Source organism: Giraffa tippelskirchi, chromosome 4 (genome assembly GCF_054371585.1).
Source record: "Giraffa tippelskirchi isolate mGirTip1 chromosome 4, T2T-mGirTip1v1.2.pri, whole genome shotgun sequence".
Lineage (NCBI taxonomy): Eukaryota > Metazoa > Chordata > Mammalia > Artiodactyla > Giraffidae > Giraffa > Giraffa tippelskirchi.
This window is the reverse complement of record NC_137278.1, coordinates 135540281-135556850: the sequence shown is the minus strand read 5'-3', so window position 1 is coordinate 135556850 and position 16570 is coordinate 135540281. Positions and strand designations below refer to the sequence as shown.

General features: G+C 38.5%; 1 protein-coding gene across 3 annotated transcripts in view; it reads left to right on the top strand.

Moving 5' to 3' along the window:
* The first annotated feature begins 807 nt into the window (after nt 1-807).
* The window catches only part of ARID2 (AT-rich interaction domain 2), a 195377-nt gene continuing 179614 nt past the window's right edge, over nt 808-16570 (top strand). For all 3 annotated transcript variants that reach the window (XR_014051524.1, XM_081483139.1, XM_081483140.1), the window contains exons 1-3: nt 808-1225; nt 1340-1433; nt 2506-2603. Coding sequence is in view for 1 of the 3 variants with exons in the window: in XM_081483139.1 (XP_081339265.1) it covers nt 1134-1225; nt 1340-1433; nt 2506-2603 (284 nt within the window). In the remaining 2 variants the exon portion in view is untranslated. The remainder of the gene's footprint in view (nt 1226-1339; nt 1434-2505; nt 2604-16570) is intronic.

The window sequence follows — 16570 nt, the reverse complement described above, 5'->3', positions numbered from 1 at the left end:
CCTCTGGGCTTCCTTTCCCTCCCGAGCTCCACACCAGTTCTGTCGGGCGGCCGGGGACTCCAAGGAGGCTCTTCCAACTGCCGGGCCGGGGACGCGAACATCGCCTCCACCCCTAACCCTGGAACAACCGGTAGTGGCCGTTTCCCCGCGCCTCCCCCCTTTCCGCCGGCTTTGTGTGCGTGTGAAATGTGCGGCACATTGCAGATGAACCCTAAGCCCGGCGAGCCGAGTCTATTGTTCCCCGCGAGGAGCTGCCGGGGCGGTGTGGAGTCAGGCGCAGTGCCGCGGCCGGCCCTCGGGGGTCGCTGTGCGGCTCTGGCTGCCCGGCCGTGGCGGCGACGCTGGAGGCGGCAGAGAGGGAGGCTGGCGGGGAGGGAAGCGGGCGGGCGGCGCGCAGCGGCTCGGCTGCCGCCGGTGCCTTCTGCCCGGGGACGCCCCGGCCGCGAGGCCGCGCGTGAATGTGTGCGAGGGCCCCGCGGAGCTGCGGCCGGAATACACGCTGTCACCCCGCTTTCCACAAACCACCACACAGACCTCCCCCTCCCCACCCCCAGCCCCGCCTGCCCCAGCCCCGCCGCCGCCGCCGCCGCCGCCGCCGCCGCGGCCGCCGAAACTCCCGGGCCTCCGGCCACCCCGGCCCCTCACCGTCGGCTCGCCTTTCCCCTCGCCCGCTCGCGCGCCCCCGGCAGCAGCACCATGTTGAATCGCGTCCCCGGGCTGAGCCGCCTGAGCCGGCGGCGCTGAGAGGCGGGCGAGAGCCGGGCCGCGGGAGGGAGGGAAGGAAGGGGTGGGGGCCGCGCTCGCCCCGCGGCTTCGCGCGGATCCGGCAGTCGCCTGCCCCTCTAGTTTCGCTCCGATTTCTTTAAACTTTTTTAGAAATTCCCCTCCCTCCTTCCCTCCTCTCCCCCTGGCCTCCTGCTCCCTCCTTCCCCTCCTCCTCCTCCTCCTCCCCCTCCCTCCCTCCCTCCCTGCGCCGCCGCCGCCGCCGCCGCCGCCGCCACCGCCGGCCCATGACTGAGCCCCGCCGCCGCCGGCCGAGGAATGGGCTCCGGGCTCTGGTAGGAAGCGCTGGGAGCGGGGGGCGCTTTTAAAACACCGATCTGGGTTTTTTTAAAACCTCCTTTGAAAAAATAATGGCAAACTCGACGGGGAAGGCGCCTCCGGACGAGCGGAGAAAGGGACTCGCTTTCCTGGACGAGCTGCGGCAGTTCCACCACAGCAGAGGGTGAGAGCAGAACCGGGGGGGCAGCGCCGGGGCGAGCCGGGGCGAACGGGGCTCTCCCGCTCGGGCCGCCGCGGGGTCCCGGCTGACAAGTGCGGGGCTTTCTCTCTCCCGCAGGTCGCCTTTTAAAAAAATCCCTGCGGTGGGTGGGAAGGAGCTGGATCTTCACGGTCTCTACACCAGAGTCACTACTTTAGGCGGATTCGCGAAGGTGAGTGGAAGTTTTAATTTGTATTTCCCTCTCGCTGGCCTCCTCCAAAAAGTCTCCTTTGACCCCGGAGTGGGCGCTCGGGGCCGGGGGGGTGGCCTGCGGGGGCCAGAGGCGTTCTTTTCGCTCCCAGCCGGTGGCACGGAGGCGGACGGCGGCGGGGCTGTTTTTGGCCTGGTGGCTCGCGTGCGCGCGGCGGGCGCGGGGCTCGGCGGGCGGGCGGCCCGGCGCCGGCTCGCGCCCTGCCCGGTGCTCGGCCGGCCCGGCGGGGTCTGAGCGCCGCGGCGGGAAGTGCGGGCGTGCGGGGCGCCCGCCCGAGCCCCGCGCCCGCCCCGCGCCCGCCCGCCCGCTCGCTCGCGAGTCAGCTCTGCCGCCGCTGCCGCTCTAGCACAGGCGGAGACACAGAGACACACAGACTCTGAGAGCAGTTTTCGTGCAACTCAAAATTAGCGCGGGCAGGTTTAACATCGATAATCGGCTGCGAAATGATCCCGGCAGCCGGGGGCACAGCCTCGGCCCCGTCGCCCTCGGTTTATACAGCTAACAAAAGAAACCAGGACCTGTCTCCAAATAGCCATCTTAGGCTTCAAGGCTAGGCAGAAGCTGTAGGCCTCAAAGAAGGGCCTATGGAGATGGATAGATCTGGGAGAGGGATCGGAATCGGCCCCGGCCCCGGCCCCCCCAGAACCTGCGGACGTCGCTGTCCGGAACAGTATTGATCCTTTTGAACTTTTTTTTTTTTTTTTTAGTGTAAACGGACCGCGTTGAGATTTAAAAGGGGGCGACAGAGGGACTTGCGATTGGTTATTGTCCGGGCTTCAAAAACAAAACAAACCCACCAACACCCCCCTTCCGCCCCCCAAAACAAAACAAGTGCTATTAAATACAGGGTTCTCGGGTGAAAACACAGTGATTCAAGCAGCCCTTGCTTAGCTACTCTTACGGATCGAGCAGAATCACCCACCGATTCCTGAGGGATCTGCAGATCTCTGTAGAATGGGTATTTATTTCAGAGTTAGGTTAGAGTTTTCTTGAATTGTGCACTTTCAGACAAGTGTGGCTGTGTTTTTAACAGGTTTCTGAGAAGAATCAGTGGGGAGAAATTGTGGAAGAGTTCAACTTTCCCAGAAGTTGTTCTAACGCTGCCTTTGCTTTAAAACAGTATTACTTGCGGTGAGTAGTAGTGACTCTTCCAACAGTGTTGGGAAATAAGGGACTTATGGGGAGATTTGTTTTAGCAAAAAGAAAAAAGAAAAGCCCCAAGCAAGAAACAAACCTTGCACATCAGTTTCCAAACTTTTCCTAATTTCAGTCTGAGAAACATTAAATATCCACAAGGGAGATTCTAAGAAGGTGAAAGTTTTCCTCACCTATTTTAGGATTGTTTACATTTTTCATACAGAATCATTACAGGTGACACCCCACCCCCAATCTTGATAAACATTCTTTTGTGACATTGTTATTGATTGCTTGATATCCACAGAGGGGCAGAAAGGTGATGCTTAGTAAAAGAGTCAGGATAGTTAATGAAACTTTGTATCCCTTGGGAAATTTTTTCTTTGTTTTGGAAACTCCTTTGCCTTTTAAAATTCTGACTTGAAGATTTTGTTAAAAAATGAAACCTCTATGTGGAACCGTGTTACTGAGTAGTTTTTCAGTAGAATATGTTTGCATAGCATAGCATGTTGGTGCCTTAAGTGTTCAGGATTGTTTTTTTTTTTAAAGAAATTCTTATGGTTTTTGAAATTTTTGACTGACTGAAAAACATTTAAAAGGATTATTATCTATTTAGGAAAATTAGGGATGCTACAAAATGGAATACTATAGTTGGGATTTTCTTTCATTCTCCCCCTTTTTTGACTATTTGACAAAGTACATTTCTTGTTTAGTTGGCATGCACTACAGTTTAGACAATATATTTTGTGATTCAGCATTAATTTTCCTGAGTTTTTCTCCTAGGAATATTTTCATATTGTAATGTATTATGAGGTCATCATTTATTTTTCATATTTAGTTATCCAGAGGTTCTTTAGTTGGTGTTTGTTATTTAACACTAAAATAATGCTTTTCATATTTTTTGTTTCTTAATAATGATGTTATAAGATGGCCTTTTTTAGGTAGTGTGGCTACTGTATAATTTGAGTTTTGCATTTATCATTGCTCCAAATGCAGTATCCAAATGTGGATACACTGTGTTCATGTTCAGCATTCTGGAATAGGAAATGCAGTAATTGCACAGGTGTGCTTTCTATTGGCTGTCTTAGATTGACTTCAGGCTTGAAGCTGAAGAGTTCCCAGAACTTTGTGAGTAGTTACTGAGTTGCACAGACGTCTAGAAAATATTAAATATGGTTAGTTATCTCTTGTGAGTGTGATGGCATGTGTCAGAGTGCTTTTTAAAATAAAGAATTGAAACGAAAAACAAAGTAAAACTAAATTAACCTCCGAAACTGTTGATTTTGTAATGTGGTGAGAAGTAGAGAATTTTTCATTTGTGGTGATAACTTATTTTTTCAGTTATAATACTGAGGAGTACTGTTAATACATGTCCTGATTTTCTGATAATAGGTTTGAATCATTTGAGTTTTAGACCGTTTAAAATATATGTTTTAAAGTTATATCTAATACTTACTGGATAATTTATTGATTTTAGTATCCAGAAGGTACTGTATGATATATGTGTTTCATGGGATATGTGTTTTTCTGAAGAACTCCCAGTTTATTACAAGTTACATAAATACTGTTTTTCCAGTTGTGATTTCTATCTTTGGATCATATCATCCATTGATTATACTTAAAGGTACTATTTTTAACTATATAGTTTCCAGATTGTTTGGAACTCTTTACATTGTTCTCAGATCAGTTTGAGTTTTATGCTCTTATTAGAAGCTACATTTTGAACTGTGTCCTTAGCTAAACTTGTTTTTCCTCTATATGTCACTTTCCAGGTTTGTTTTTGTAGGGTTGTAGCTAGGCTACTAGGAAAAAAGTTGAAGCATTTGTTTTGGAAAATAAAACCATGTGAAGATTTGCATGGCTTGTAAAGAAATACAAAAGAAATATGCTGGTCACAAACTGGGTACTACCAACCTTGGAAGATTTTTTTCCATAGTGGTGTAATATTGCTCAGTTAGAGGACATGTATTATGCTAGGTTTTACACCTTCCTCTGAAAAATCTTAACTGGCAGATAGGATGCCAAGCTTTCACAGTAATTCTGTTACTTAACCATAAGAGTGCCTCTTCATAGTAAGAAACGTAATCAAGTGACTTTGTAAGTTCCCTCTTTGATATATTGAATTGGATATCATGGTTTCTGATGAGTAGATAATGTAGTGTGTTTTGTAAATCACAGGTGGACCAATTTTTTAAAACATATAAACTGCTGTTTCATTTGATTTCTATAAGATTGTCATTCCATGTGTTCTTATTTACTCTGCAAGTTTAATATTTGCTGACATTCTTCTGTAGTTTCATTATTAATTAGATGGGTAGTTGTTAGCCTAGTATTTGATGACGTAGTTTCAAGATACTACATTTAAATAAAGAAGAGCAAGCTAATGCGCTGGTGTGTGTGCACATATATATCTGTATATGTGTGTGTGTGTATATATATATACACACTAGCATTTTTGTGTTCATTTTGATGCATAGACATTAAATATAGAGACTTGAGTTTAATTGTCTGCCTAAAGTTAGCTTGATTGTATCAGACATTATTCAGTTGTAGATTGTTTACAAAAATTTCTCACAGTCTAAAATTAAAAATGCAATCGACTGTTTTAACATTGGCATTTAAAAGTCTGGTTGTTGCTCATCTATGATGTCTATATATTTTGTTTTACTTAGTTCCTTTCTTGGCATGTACATCTCAGTATATTCTACAGATATTTATTATTGAACTATCTTTATAAGTTTAGAAAGATAAGATATAACTTCCTACATTTTATAGATGAAGAAGTTAAAGCACAGAAAAGTCTAAATGGCTTTAGAGGCATTTGTTAATTCAACAAAATAGTTGTATTCTTGACATGTGTTCAGTAATATTTAATCAGTCGATTATGATTTCGCTTTTCTAGTCACAAATTATTTTAAGAAATTAAAATATAATTGAAGATTACTTATGGTTAAATTTATGCCTGAGTGTATTTATAGTCAATGTGTTCTTTATTTATTCAGTTAGTTTTATATTTTTGTTCTGTTTTGGTGCTAATATTGGGGGACAATTTACAGCTCTTTTTGTTTAGAATTTAAAACCTTGATGTGAAGACTTAGGTAAATATTTCAGGTATTTTAGTTGAACAATTTTGTTTTAGCTTACTTATGCCAACAGTACAGCTATAGTCAAGGTTAACTTGATGTTTCTATTATAACACTTGACTTTTTGAAAAAGAGGTAGAGTATCTTGGACTTAAAAAATTTGTTGTACAAAACTGTATATTGCTGGTTTTCTTACAACTGTTTTACATGTACCTACCTTTGGAATAGTCAGAAACTTAACTGTAGAGTTTTCAGTTTTATTGTGAATTTATTCTTCTTTTTCCCCCTTGGTGGATGAAGCCCTCCCTTAAATTATAGCAATGAAAGTCTGCATTTATCAGGTAAATAGAATGAATACACTTGTGTGTTGAATAGTTAGTATCTACTATGTAGATCACTTTTTAAGAAAAAGCCTTTTATGAATCACTTGATGTTAAATGAAAGAATGCTTCAAAATTTTAATAAATAAGTAAATTAATACATTGAGTTTGTGTATCAATAGAATTGATAAATGGCGATTTGCTCTCCTTATTTAAGGAATGAAAGTAATATGGAGGCTGGAAGAAAAACTATCTAAATAAATTATTTACATATGCATTTAAAAATTAATTTTATAAACTATGTCCTTCATTTTGAACAAATCTGATTTCAATATCATCTGATATTCTGTTACATTTTAGAAGGTGTGTAAAATTGTTGAAAGGAGAAGTGGGAAGTAGAAAAAGTTGAAAGACTTTTATCAGACCTCAGCTAGGCTGGTGTTGTGTCTTAGAAACCATGTTCTGAACAACTTAAATTTGCCCTCAAGTAGAAATAAATCTAGCTCTTTCCAGGGTGGATAGTTTCACTGAGGATGCAAACTAAGAACTTAACTGTAACTCCCAGAAATGTTGGTATTTTTTTTGCATTTAAATTTTCTGCCTTAGCCGTTAAGTAAAAATGTCTGTTTCTAAAGAGAATCACTTTTTTATAATCCTACCTCATCTCTGTTATGGATTCAGTGTTTTCATAGTTGGTTGTGTGTGAAATCCACTGTAACTTTGATAGAGAAGTATATCACTTCTGAGAATATTTTATAATCTGAAATGGAATTATAATGGAAGTTGGAAAAGGAAGGAAAAACATTTTAATTCACTGGAATTTAAATGCATTGGTCAGTGAGTAAGTACTCAATATATGTTTTTAGGTAAAGTATTTAGAGTTTTTAGTATTATTTGGGGAGGCTGCTTACTGGGCATTTTCTTGAGTGGTATAGTAAAAATAAGGTTTGTTTGAATTGGGACATATGGAGTTGGGGGGGGGGTCTCTATTTCTTTGATTTGCCACCACCATCCTCACCACACTCTTGGGTATTTAGTTAAGAGTGGAGATTCCTAATTTGTGCTATATGAAACAATTGTTTCCCTGAAATGTCCTTGAAAAGCAAAATGAATATGAGCATTATAATAATGCTAAATTTGTGTTACTTTATTGAGGGAGTTTGTAGAGGCTTTATTTGGTTACTTTGCATTGTGGATCCTAAGACAATTTGGAGAAACACTATTACCTCCCTCCTGCCACCTGTAGTAAATGGTGGTTCCCAAACATCACCACTCATCTCAGGGGAGTGTTTGAGGAACACCTACTAAGTTTTGTGGAGCACAGTTTGGGAAACCCTGAGCTAGAATAAATGAGAGTTAAGGAAGAAAATTTTAAGTGTGGAAAATGAGAAATGAGAGGTAATTATGTGTATTTATATAGACATATAAATACAGATTTAAATGATTTTTATGGAGCTATTAAGTTGTTTATCTTTATCAATGGCTGTGCAAAATTATATTGTTAACACTTAAATAGTTGTTTGAATAGGGGACATTAAAATTATCTTGTGTTCATTGCCAAGGAGAGAAAGGTAGCCGAATCATTGGTCACATTGTTTTGTAGCATAGTAATGATTTTTATTGAAATGTAGCAGACATGCTAATGCTAAAGTCGGTATATGCTTCAGCTTTTACTATTTTAAAAACCGAGATCATAATTATGAATTTTGATTTCAGGGAAAGCTGTTTAGAAGTAGCTTTTGGTTTAAGGACCAAGCTTCCTGGAGATAAAAATAGAGATGTTAGAATTAAAGATTGTCATCAAATATTTTATGGTTTGAAATTGTAAGTGTAATTTTTATTGAAAACAAAAAAGTACTGGCTTTAGAATTTAAAATAAATGTAAATAACATGGCTAGTTCAGTTATCCATAGTAGAACCCAGTAAGTAGGCAGGTTGATTCTTTTTGGTCAGAAGTACACAAAAGTGTATATATGTTGATTGATGCTCATATTGATTACCTATCATAAAGTTTATTAATGGATTCTCTTAGTAAATGAAACTTTTGGGGGACCTGAAATAAACAGATGGTTCAGAGCAAATTGTCGCTCTCAGTAACTTTCAGATTTTGTGAATTTTATTACTGTGTTTTTGAAGAACTTTGTTATTGAAATGGAGTCTTAACATATATTTTTTTGGTTTCAAACATTAAAAAATGTCGCTTGTGCTTGGATACTTTTTGAGTATTCATTATGCTATGAATTCAAAGTTAATTCAGTTCTTCATTATATATGCTCCTTGTGACTAGATACATGGCAGAGATCTATTGCTGGAACTGAAATCTCTTAGTGATATCTAGGAGTAGATGCTGCATTATGAATTATTGCCCCTAAATGCTAGATTCATACTTCAATTAATATCTAAGTCAGTGTTTGCAGGTCTACCCCATCTTCCTGCAAGAGAATTTTATGGTGGGGCTGAATCTCTTGTATTGGCCTTTTTATCTCATTAGTCTCTTGACAATTCCCTTTTCCTGTCATGCCATTGGTTTATTGAAATAATGGGGTCAGTTGTCCTTTGTTGTTGTTGTTGTTTAGTTCCTAAGTCATGTCCGACTCTATGCAACCCCACGGAAGTAGCCCACCAGGCTTCTCTGTCCATGGGATTTCCCAGACCAGAATACCAAAGTGGATCTTTCTTTAGAATGCCCTAAATTCTGGATTTGGTTGACTGCTTCCTTCTAGTGTCAATTAACCTGTTCCTCTATCCCCTGAATCCATTTCCTAAAAACTATTAACATTAGATCTAAATGTTGAAAAAATTCAAGTTTAGTGTTTTAGGCATTCTTTAATAGGTATGTGTGAGTTTAGTCCCTCAGTCGCGTCCGACTCTTGGGACCCCATAGACTGTAGCCCTTCAGGCTCCTCTGTCCATGGAATTCTCCAGGCAAGAATACTGGAGTGGGTTGCCGTTTCTTTCTCCATTCTTTAACAGGTAGTGCCATGCTTTCATCACATTATGTGGCATATAATGTTTAGTTGTCCTGTTTTAGTGGTGTTAAGATTGATCAGGGTTTTTAAATATTAATGATCTAAATAAAACCCTGTATTTTTTAAAAGTATGCCCCAGGTGATTCTTAAGCACACTGAAGTTTGAGAGCAGCTGATCTAAGTATTGTAATTAAACCGACTTAGTTGCTGAGATAACTGGTTTAACTTGGCATCCACATGTTCTCCAGGGCTGCATCCAGAACAAAACCTCTAGGTGACACCTGGTCCAGGAGCACCTGCTCAGGCTGCACCTGTCATCTCTAAGCAGAGCCTAGATCCACTGTATTTTGTTTCTGGACTATAGAGAAGATAACACAACGGCACCACTTCAGTTGAGGGAGGAAAAAGGCATAAATGAACTACCAATTTGAACTTATCCTAAATGTATTTATATAGTAATTTGGATTTTAAAAAATTAATTAAAAATAAAATTTTCTTAATATCTAGCTTTTTTAAAAAAATAGGACTTTTGTAATATTTCCCCCAAATGGAATGCCATTTATTTTATTGAATTTAGTGAATGCTTTTTCCTCTTTGTGAGGATTTTGTTGGTCTATGTCAATACTGCTTAGGGGAGTTAACTTACATCATATAAATTCCTTTAAAAATAACAATACTAGCAATAGCTTATTTTGTTTCATGCACTTAATCTTCATTTTTCAAACCATTTTCATGTGTGAGATTTTAGTTTTATCATTTCAAATTTCAGAAGTAATTGCTGTTATTTACTCTCATAAAAAAATAAATTTAGAAAAGAATTTCTTTATACCATTCAAACTCTTCTTCTGGAGCATATGGGCTACTTTGAAAAAAAAAAGGCTGTAGGTTATATCCAGCTTTCAATCCTAAGCATCAGCCATAACTGCCACCCAGTAAGGTTTATTTTATGTATTTTCAAACCACACTTTCTCCCCCTTACGTTTCCATTCCCATCCCTGGCTGTAGAGACTTACTTAACATTTTACGAAGCATTGTCTTAGACATAACCCTACATCATCCACAGTTGTTAAATATCTTCAAGTATATTCCATGACCTAGGAATGTTTACCTTTTGTTTCTTTTAATAAATGACTTTTTAAATTACCATATAAAGGGACCAAACCAAAACGTTGCTTTTTATGAAGCAGGATTTGAAAAAAGTTGTGTAAGAATCTTTTGATTGAATATATGACTGAAGCGACTTAGCAGCAGCAGCAGCAGCAGCATACCTTATTGTGCTACATGGCAAGTTATCTTTAATTCTCTTCTTTCTTTCTGAGTTCTTAACTATTGTACTTGGTAAATTCTTACTTACACTGTTCAATGGTCAGTTGCTCTGCACAGAGATGATGTTTATTAGATAGTTATAATATATGCATCTTTCATGGTGGGGTGTTTTCAGATGAAATTTGTTTTTGCCCCTCTCCTAGCCAATTGGTTATTTTAAATAAAATGTTAATATAAATATTTTATGTTAATATGAGGTCAGTGGGAACATTTTTCTGTTAAAATAGGACAAAAACGAGACTGCAGTTTGGTCCCTAACCTGTAGTACTTTAAAAATGGGGCTGAATTTAAATGTGTCAGTACTAATGCCCAAGTTGATCACACTTTTCATAATGATTACTAGATCAAGTGAATTTTCAAAGTACTTGAGCTCAGATCAGACCACTAAGTATTTCATAAACAATGTTTAGTACATTAGCAGGCTGTACCTCCAAGTGTACTCACAAGTAATAGGTCAAGAGTGCTTAAGTGGTTTGGTATAATCTTTTTAGTTTACGCCATTAAAAAGTCAAACTTCTGAATTTTTGAGTAGTTTTTCCAGGTAGCTCTACATTGCAGTGTATTAATATAGTAATAAGAATCTGATTGAGAGAGAAATAATAAACCTATCATTTTCAGAGAAATAATAAACCTATCATTTTCTTTTCTTCCCAAGTTTTCTTTTTTCAAAATTGTTAATTTTTTTTGCTATCTATATGTACATTCTTTTTTACACTTTATTTATATTGACCAATTGTTTTGCCGTATTTGCTTTGTAGTTTCCTTTTTATATGTGATGTTGTATATGTATGTACACTTATTGTTGTTGTTATTGTCATTTAATCATTTGCTGCCATTACAGTTAAACTGCCCTTTCCTCCTAAATATAAGTGTATATTACTTAAGAACAAAAACGTTATCTTATATAATAATAGCGTGCATACCTGCATGTTTAGTCACTCAGTTGTGTCCAACTCTTTGCAATCCTATGGACTGTGTAGCCTGCTGGCTCCTCTGTCCATGGGATTCTCCAGGCAAGAATACTGGAGTGGGTTGCCATTTCCTTCTCCAGGGGATCTTCTTGACCGAGGCATCAACCTGTGTCTCCTGCATTGCAGGCAGATACTTTACCCCTTGAGCCATTGGGGATACAGATAATATGACTATATTCACGTTAAGTTTTCTGAATTTGATTATTGTAATAATAGTGTAATGATCAGTTTCAAAAAGCAACGTGAATATAGTTGTATTATTTGTATTACATACAAATCTTATTCAAATTTTACCAGTTGCCCCAAAGATGTCTTTTATAGCAGTCATACCAACCCATCCTTAAACGGTAATCTTGCATCACATTTAGTTGTCACATCTTTAATTCTCCAGTCTTCTGTGATATTACCATTTTTGAAGAATAAAAGCCAACTATATTATAAAATTTGGATTTTTCTGAGGTTTTTTTCAGGATTAGATTTCAGGATTAGGTTAAGCATTTTTGGCAGGAAGCATGTGATGTTATTTTGTCCTATTATTGCTAATAATAGCTTTGGTTAAGGTGGTGTCCTCCTGGTTTATCCACTGTAAAGTTTCCATTTTCTCTTTTGTAATCCGCCAGTAATCCTCAGAGATGTGCTTTGAGACTGTAAGTACCTTGCTCACCATCACAGTTTTGCCCAGTAGTTCAAATATCGATTGATGAATCTTGTCTGAATCAGTTATGATGACCATATGATATTTATTGTCTAATTTTATCATTTCATCTACATTAGTTGGCAATCTATGATAAGGAAAATATTGTTGTTTATTAAGTATTTATATTATATAGTGGGTTAAAGTCTGTTATATTTTGCTGCTGAAGTTTGGCCAAGAGGAGCCCATTCAAGCTGCCTCCTTTGTATTTTTTAACAAGTTATTATTATTTCTTAGCTCTTTCTTACTTTCTGACGAAAGAAGATCTTCTAAAGTCAACTGTGTTTTGCTTTTCTTTTGTGGCATCAGCTATTTCTTCTAGAAGTCCTGGTTCCTTTTGATGTGGAATGATATATAGAATCCAAGAACTGGGTGGTAGATGTGCTCATTGTTATTGGGTTATCTTTTCTTCTAGGCCCTTTCAGAGGACAAAATTAGAAAGTTTACTTTTTTAAATATAAATATACATATGGTGCAAATCACAAGGCTATACTGATATCTCTAATTAAGTCTGCACAAGTTTTCTCTTGCCTTCTTCCACTCCATGTATCTTCCTTCAACTGTCTTTAGAACACAAGTTTCTAACACCAGTGTATTTGTCTTGTTAGTTCGTAACACAAAGAGAATAGTTTCAGAATCGTTAATACCCATACCACTACAAACAACAAACCTGTGAAGTAGAGTTGCAGATTTGTTTGCATTTCTTTTTATATTCAGACTGACTTATATTAGTTAATAACTGTGTTAAAAAATTCACAGTGTTTGGATTCTTTTTTTCTGGGTGTTGTTTTCACTTAAAACATTAAAGTTCATATTTTTTCCTTTTGTATTCAGCTTTCTGTTTTCCCCATTATTTGTTCCTTTAATTTTATCTATGAATATGTAAAACTCTTAATAAGATTCTAAAATCAAAATTGAAGCACAGATACACTTGGAGGTTACCCTCTACCTTATTTACTTCCCTACCACTTCTCCCCCACTCCTGCCCATGCTCTGTTGGTAACCAACCAGTTTCTGGTTATCCTTCCTGGTTTTTTTTGTTTTGTTTTTATAAAAGTAAGGCCATACAGACATGTATTTTTAGTTCCCCATTTTAGAATGAAGACTGCACACTACTTTTTATTTTGCTTTTTTTAATTTAGTGTACCTTGGCTATTAGTAAATTCATAAAATTCCCCCCTTTTACAGCTGCATAGTATTGCACTGTGTGAATATATCTTACTTTATACGTCCAGTCTCCTATATAATGACGCTTAGGTTGTTCCCAGTATTTTACAATAGCAAATAATGCCATATGAATAATCTGCAAATCTGGTAGCCTATACAAACCTATTTTCAAATTTTTGGGGGTGTATCTACAGAGTAAATTGCAAAAGTGGGGGTTGATGTCATAATCAAATAGTAAATGCATATGTATTGTATTAATGCTGCTGCTTTAGTCGTGTCCGACTCTGTGCAATCCCATAGACAGCAGCCTACCAGGCTCCGCCATCCCTGGGATTTTCCAGGCAAGAACACTGGAGTGGGTTGCCATTTCCTTCTCCAATGCATGAAAGTGAAAAGTGAAAGTGAAGTTGCTCAGTCGTGTCCCACTCTTCACGACCCCATGGACTGCAGCCTACCAGGCTCCTCCATCCATGGGATTTTCCAGGCAAGAGTACTGGAGTGTGGTGCCATTGCCTTCTCCGATTGTATTAATAAATACTGCCAAATTCCTGGTAGATTCTCTCCAGGTAGGAGAGAACTATTTTGCATTCCCATCAGCAGTATATGAGAATGCTTGTTTCCCATATCTTTGCCATACGTTTGTCAAGCTTTTGAGGTTTTCCTGATCTAGAGATTTAAGAAATGGTATCTCACTGTATTGTAATTATTGTGACTTTATATAGCATGTTTTAGTATTTGGTAGTGCCATTCTCATCTCATAGTTCTTTTTTTTTTTAAACAAGAATTTTGTGGTTGTTGTTTTAATATGAACTTGAGTGTTGACTTCCCTGATAGCTCAGTTGGTAAAGAATCCACCTGCAATACAGGAGACCCCAGTTTGGTTCCTGGATCGGGGAAGAGCCCCTGGAGAAGGGATAGGCTCTCCACTTCAGTATTCTTGGGCTTCCCTTGTGGCTCAGCTGGTAAAGAATCCACCTGCAATGCGAGAGACCTGGGTTCGATCCCTGGGTTGGGAAGATCCCCTGGAGAAGGGAAAGGCTATGCACTCCAGTATTCTGGCCTGGAGAATTCCATGGACTGTATAGTCCATGGGGTTGCAAAGAGTCAGACATGACTGAGGGACTTTCACTTTCACTTTTAGTGTTAATTTGTTCTAGTTTCAGAAAAAAGCTTTTTTTAAAAAATGGGGATCATATTAAATTAAAAACAATCGCCTTAGGAGAATGGAAATGATGATACTGCATTTACCTATCCAGGAAAAATGGAAGTCTTCTATTCAAATCCTTTTGTGTCATTCAGGAGTTTATAAAATAGTTTTCCTTTTATAGGTTTTTGACATTTCTTAAATTTATTCTTAAGTATATTATCATTTTTCTTGCTATTGTAAATGTAGTTTTCCATTGTATCTTCTCAGTAGTTACTGTTTATATGAAAGTTATTGTGTTTTTTTTTTTATTGTAATCTGGTGCCTTACTCAATTGTTTTGCCATTTATATTAGTTATCATTGATTAAGAAAGTTTTTGGACATACTAATATGTCATCTGCAAGTAGGGATAGCTTTACTTTTTTCTAAATTTTATGCATTTAATAATTTTCTTTTATTTAATTATATTGGCCACCTTTAAATAGTTGGGGAGACGAGGGCATCTTTTCCTTGTGTTGATACTGACCTTAGTTTTATGTTTCTATTATTTCCTTGTTGAATAAGACACTGCCTGCTGTGTGTTCTTGATGCAGTCTTCTTTCTTGTGGCCACAAGGCATGTGAGATCTCCGACCACTGGACCACCAGGAAAGTCCCCTTGATGCAGTCTTAACTCTATATGTTCTATTAACATATTAATAGTATTTCTTTGCTTGTTTATTGAATGAACAATACTGTTAGACTTGAAAGTCACATTTAGTGATATCCTTCATATGTTTATCCAATAGTGTTTGACTTTGATTTTTTAAAATCTGTAATAACAGATAATAACTGTTTGAGAGGAACTAATACTGATGATTAAAAATTTTAAACCTAATTTTGTGGCTTATGTTTGAATGTGAATATTTCTCACATTCTAGCAGTTTAACAAATAAATAAAAATTGGCTAAAATACTAAATGATAACTTTGGAGGAAAATAACCTTTATCTATTTTTCCGTTAAAAACTCTTCACTATTTTATTCTTTGCTGGCCATTGCATCACTTTTTATACAAAAACAAGACAATAATTTTATTTATATTTTTAATTCATTGGTTGATTTTTATGTTATTAAGACTAGGATAAACTATGATTTGATAGTGGTTTGATTTTTATATTTTCAACATAAGAAGTAATTGTCTTTATTTAGAAGTTATCTTTATAGGTTATCTACTGTGAGGAGATGAAAAGCAAATTCACACTTTAGTTACAACCTGAAATCTTAAGTGTTTCAGTCAATCCATTTAAATCCATTATCACTAAATCAAATGTGTTATATTTAACATTGTATGTTGGCTTCTCAGAATTAGATACAATTTGTATATTAAAGTCCTGCTAGTTCTGAGAGTTGCTTGGAGCATTCCTCCTTTATCCCCCTGTTTATATATAAACTATGGGGGTTAGTTTAAATAAGTCTATGTGTATGTGTGCATGCACACATACAGAACTATTTATTAGCATCAAGCAAATTGCTTGGTAATTTCTTGGTCATTTTTTTATCATATCAAATTTATAGATATTTACCTTGTACATTTAAGTTTTACACCCTAAAGTAGCTAAGTTGAGGTAGACATTAAATATTATATGCAGATTTGCTTGAGGAGCCTAAAAACTTAGATTCCTAAAAACAGGAGCAAGAACTATGTATTTAGCAACCACTGGCTGTGACTGCTGAATCTATCAATTGGTAACATCATTATTTTGAATTAAGGGATTTTAAGAAGGTGGTCTAGCCCCAGCCTTTTTGGTAGGCTAGAAATGAGGATATTTTTCCAGGTGGGCCTGCATGAGGATAATTAAGTTGTTTTACATCACTATTGGAGAAGGCAATTGCACCCCACTCCAGTACTCTTGCCTGGAGAATCCCATGGATGGAGGAGCCTGGTAGGCTACAGTCCATGGGGTCGATAACAGTTGGACACGACTGAGCGACTTCACTTTCACTTTTCCCTTTCATGCACTGGAGAAGGAAATGGCAACCCACTCCAGTATTCTTGCCTGGAGAATCCCAGGGACTGCGGAGCCCGGTGGGCTGCCGTCTATGGGGTCGCACAGAGTCGGACACGACTGAAGCGACTTAGCAGCACATCACTATTACTGAATGATGGGAGGGGGAATGTAGAGGCCAATTCAGAGCTGCCTTTACTACTCTATAGTGATTTAAAAGGAATACATGTAGAAGGTTGTTGAGCTTTCTTTGTTACTACAAAACATGACCTTTACTTTAAGATGATTTTACTGACTTATACTG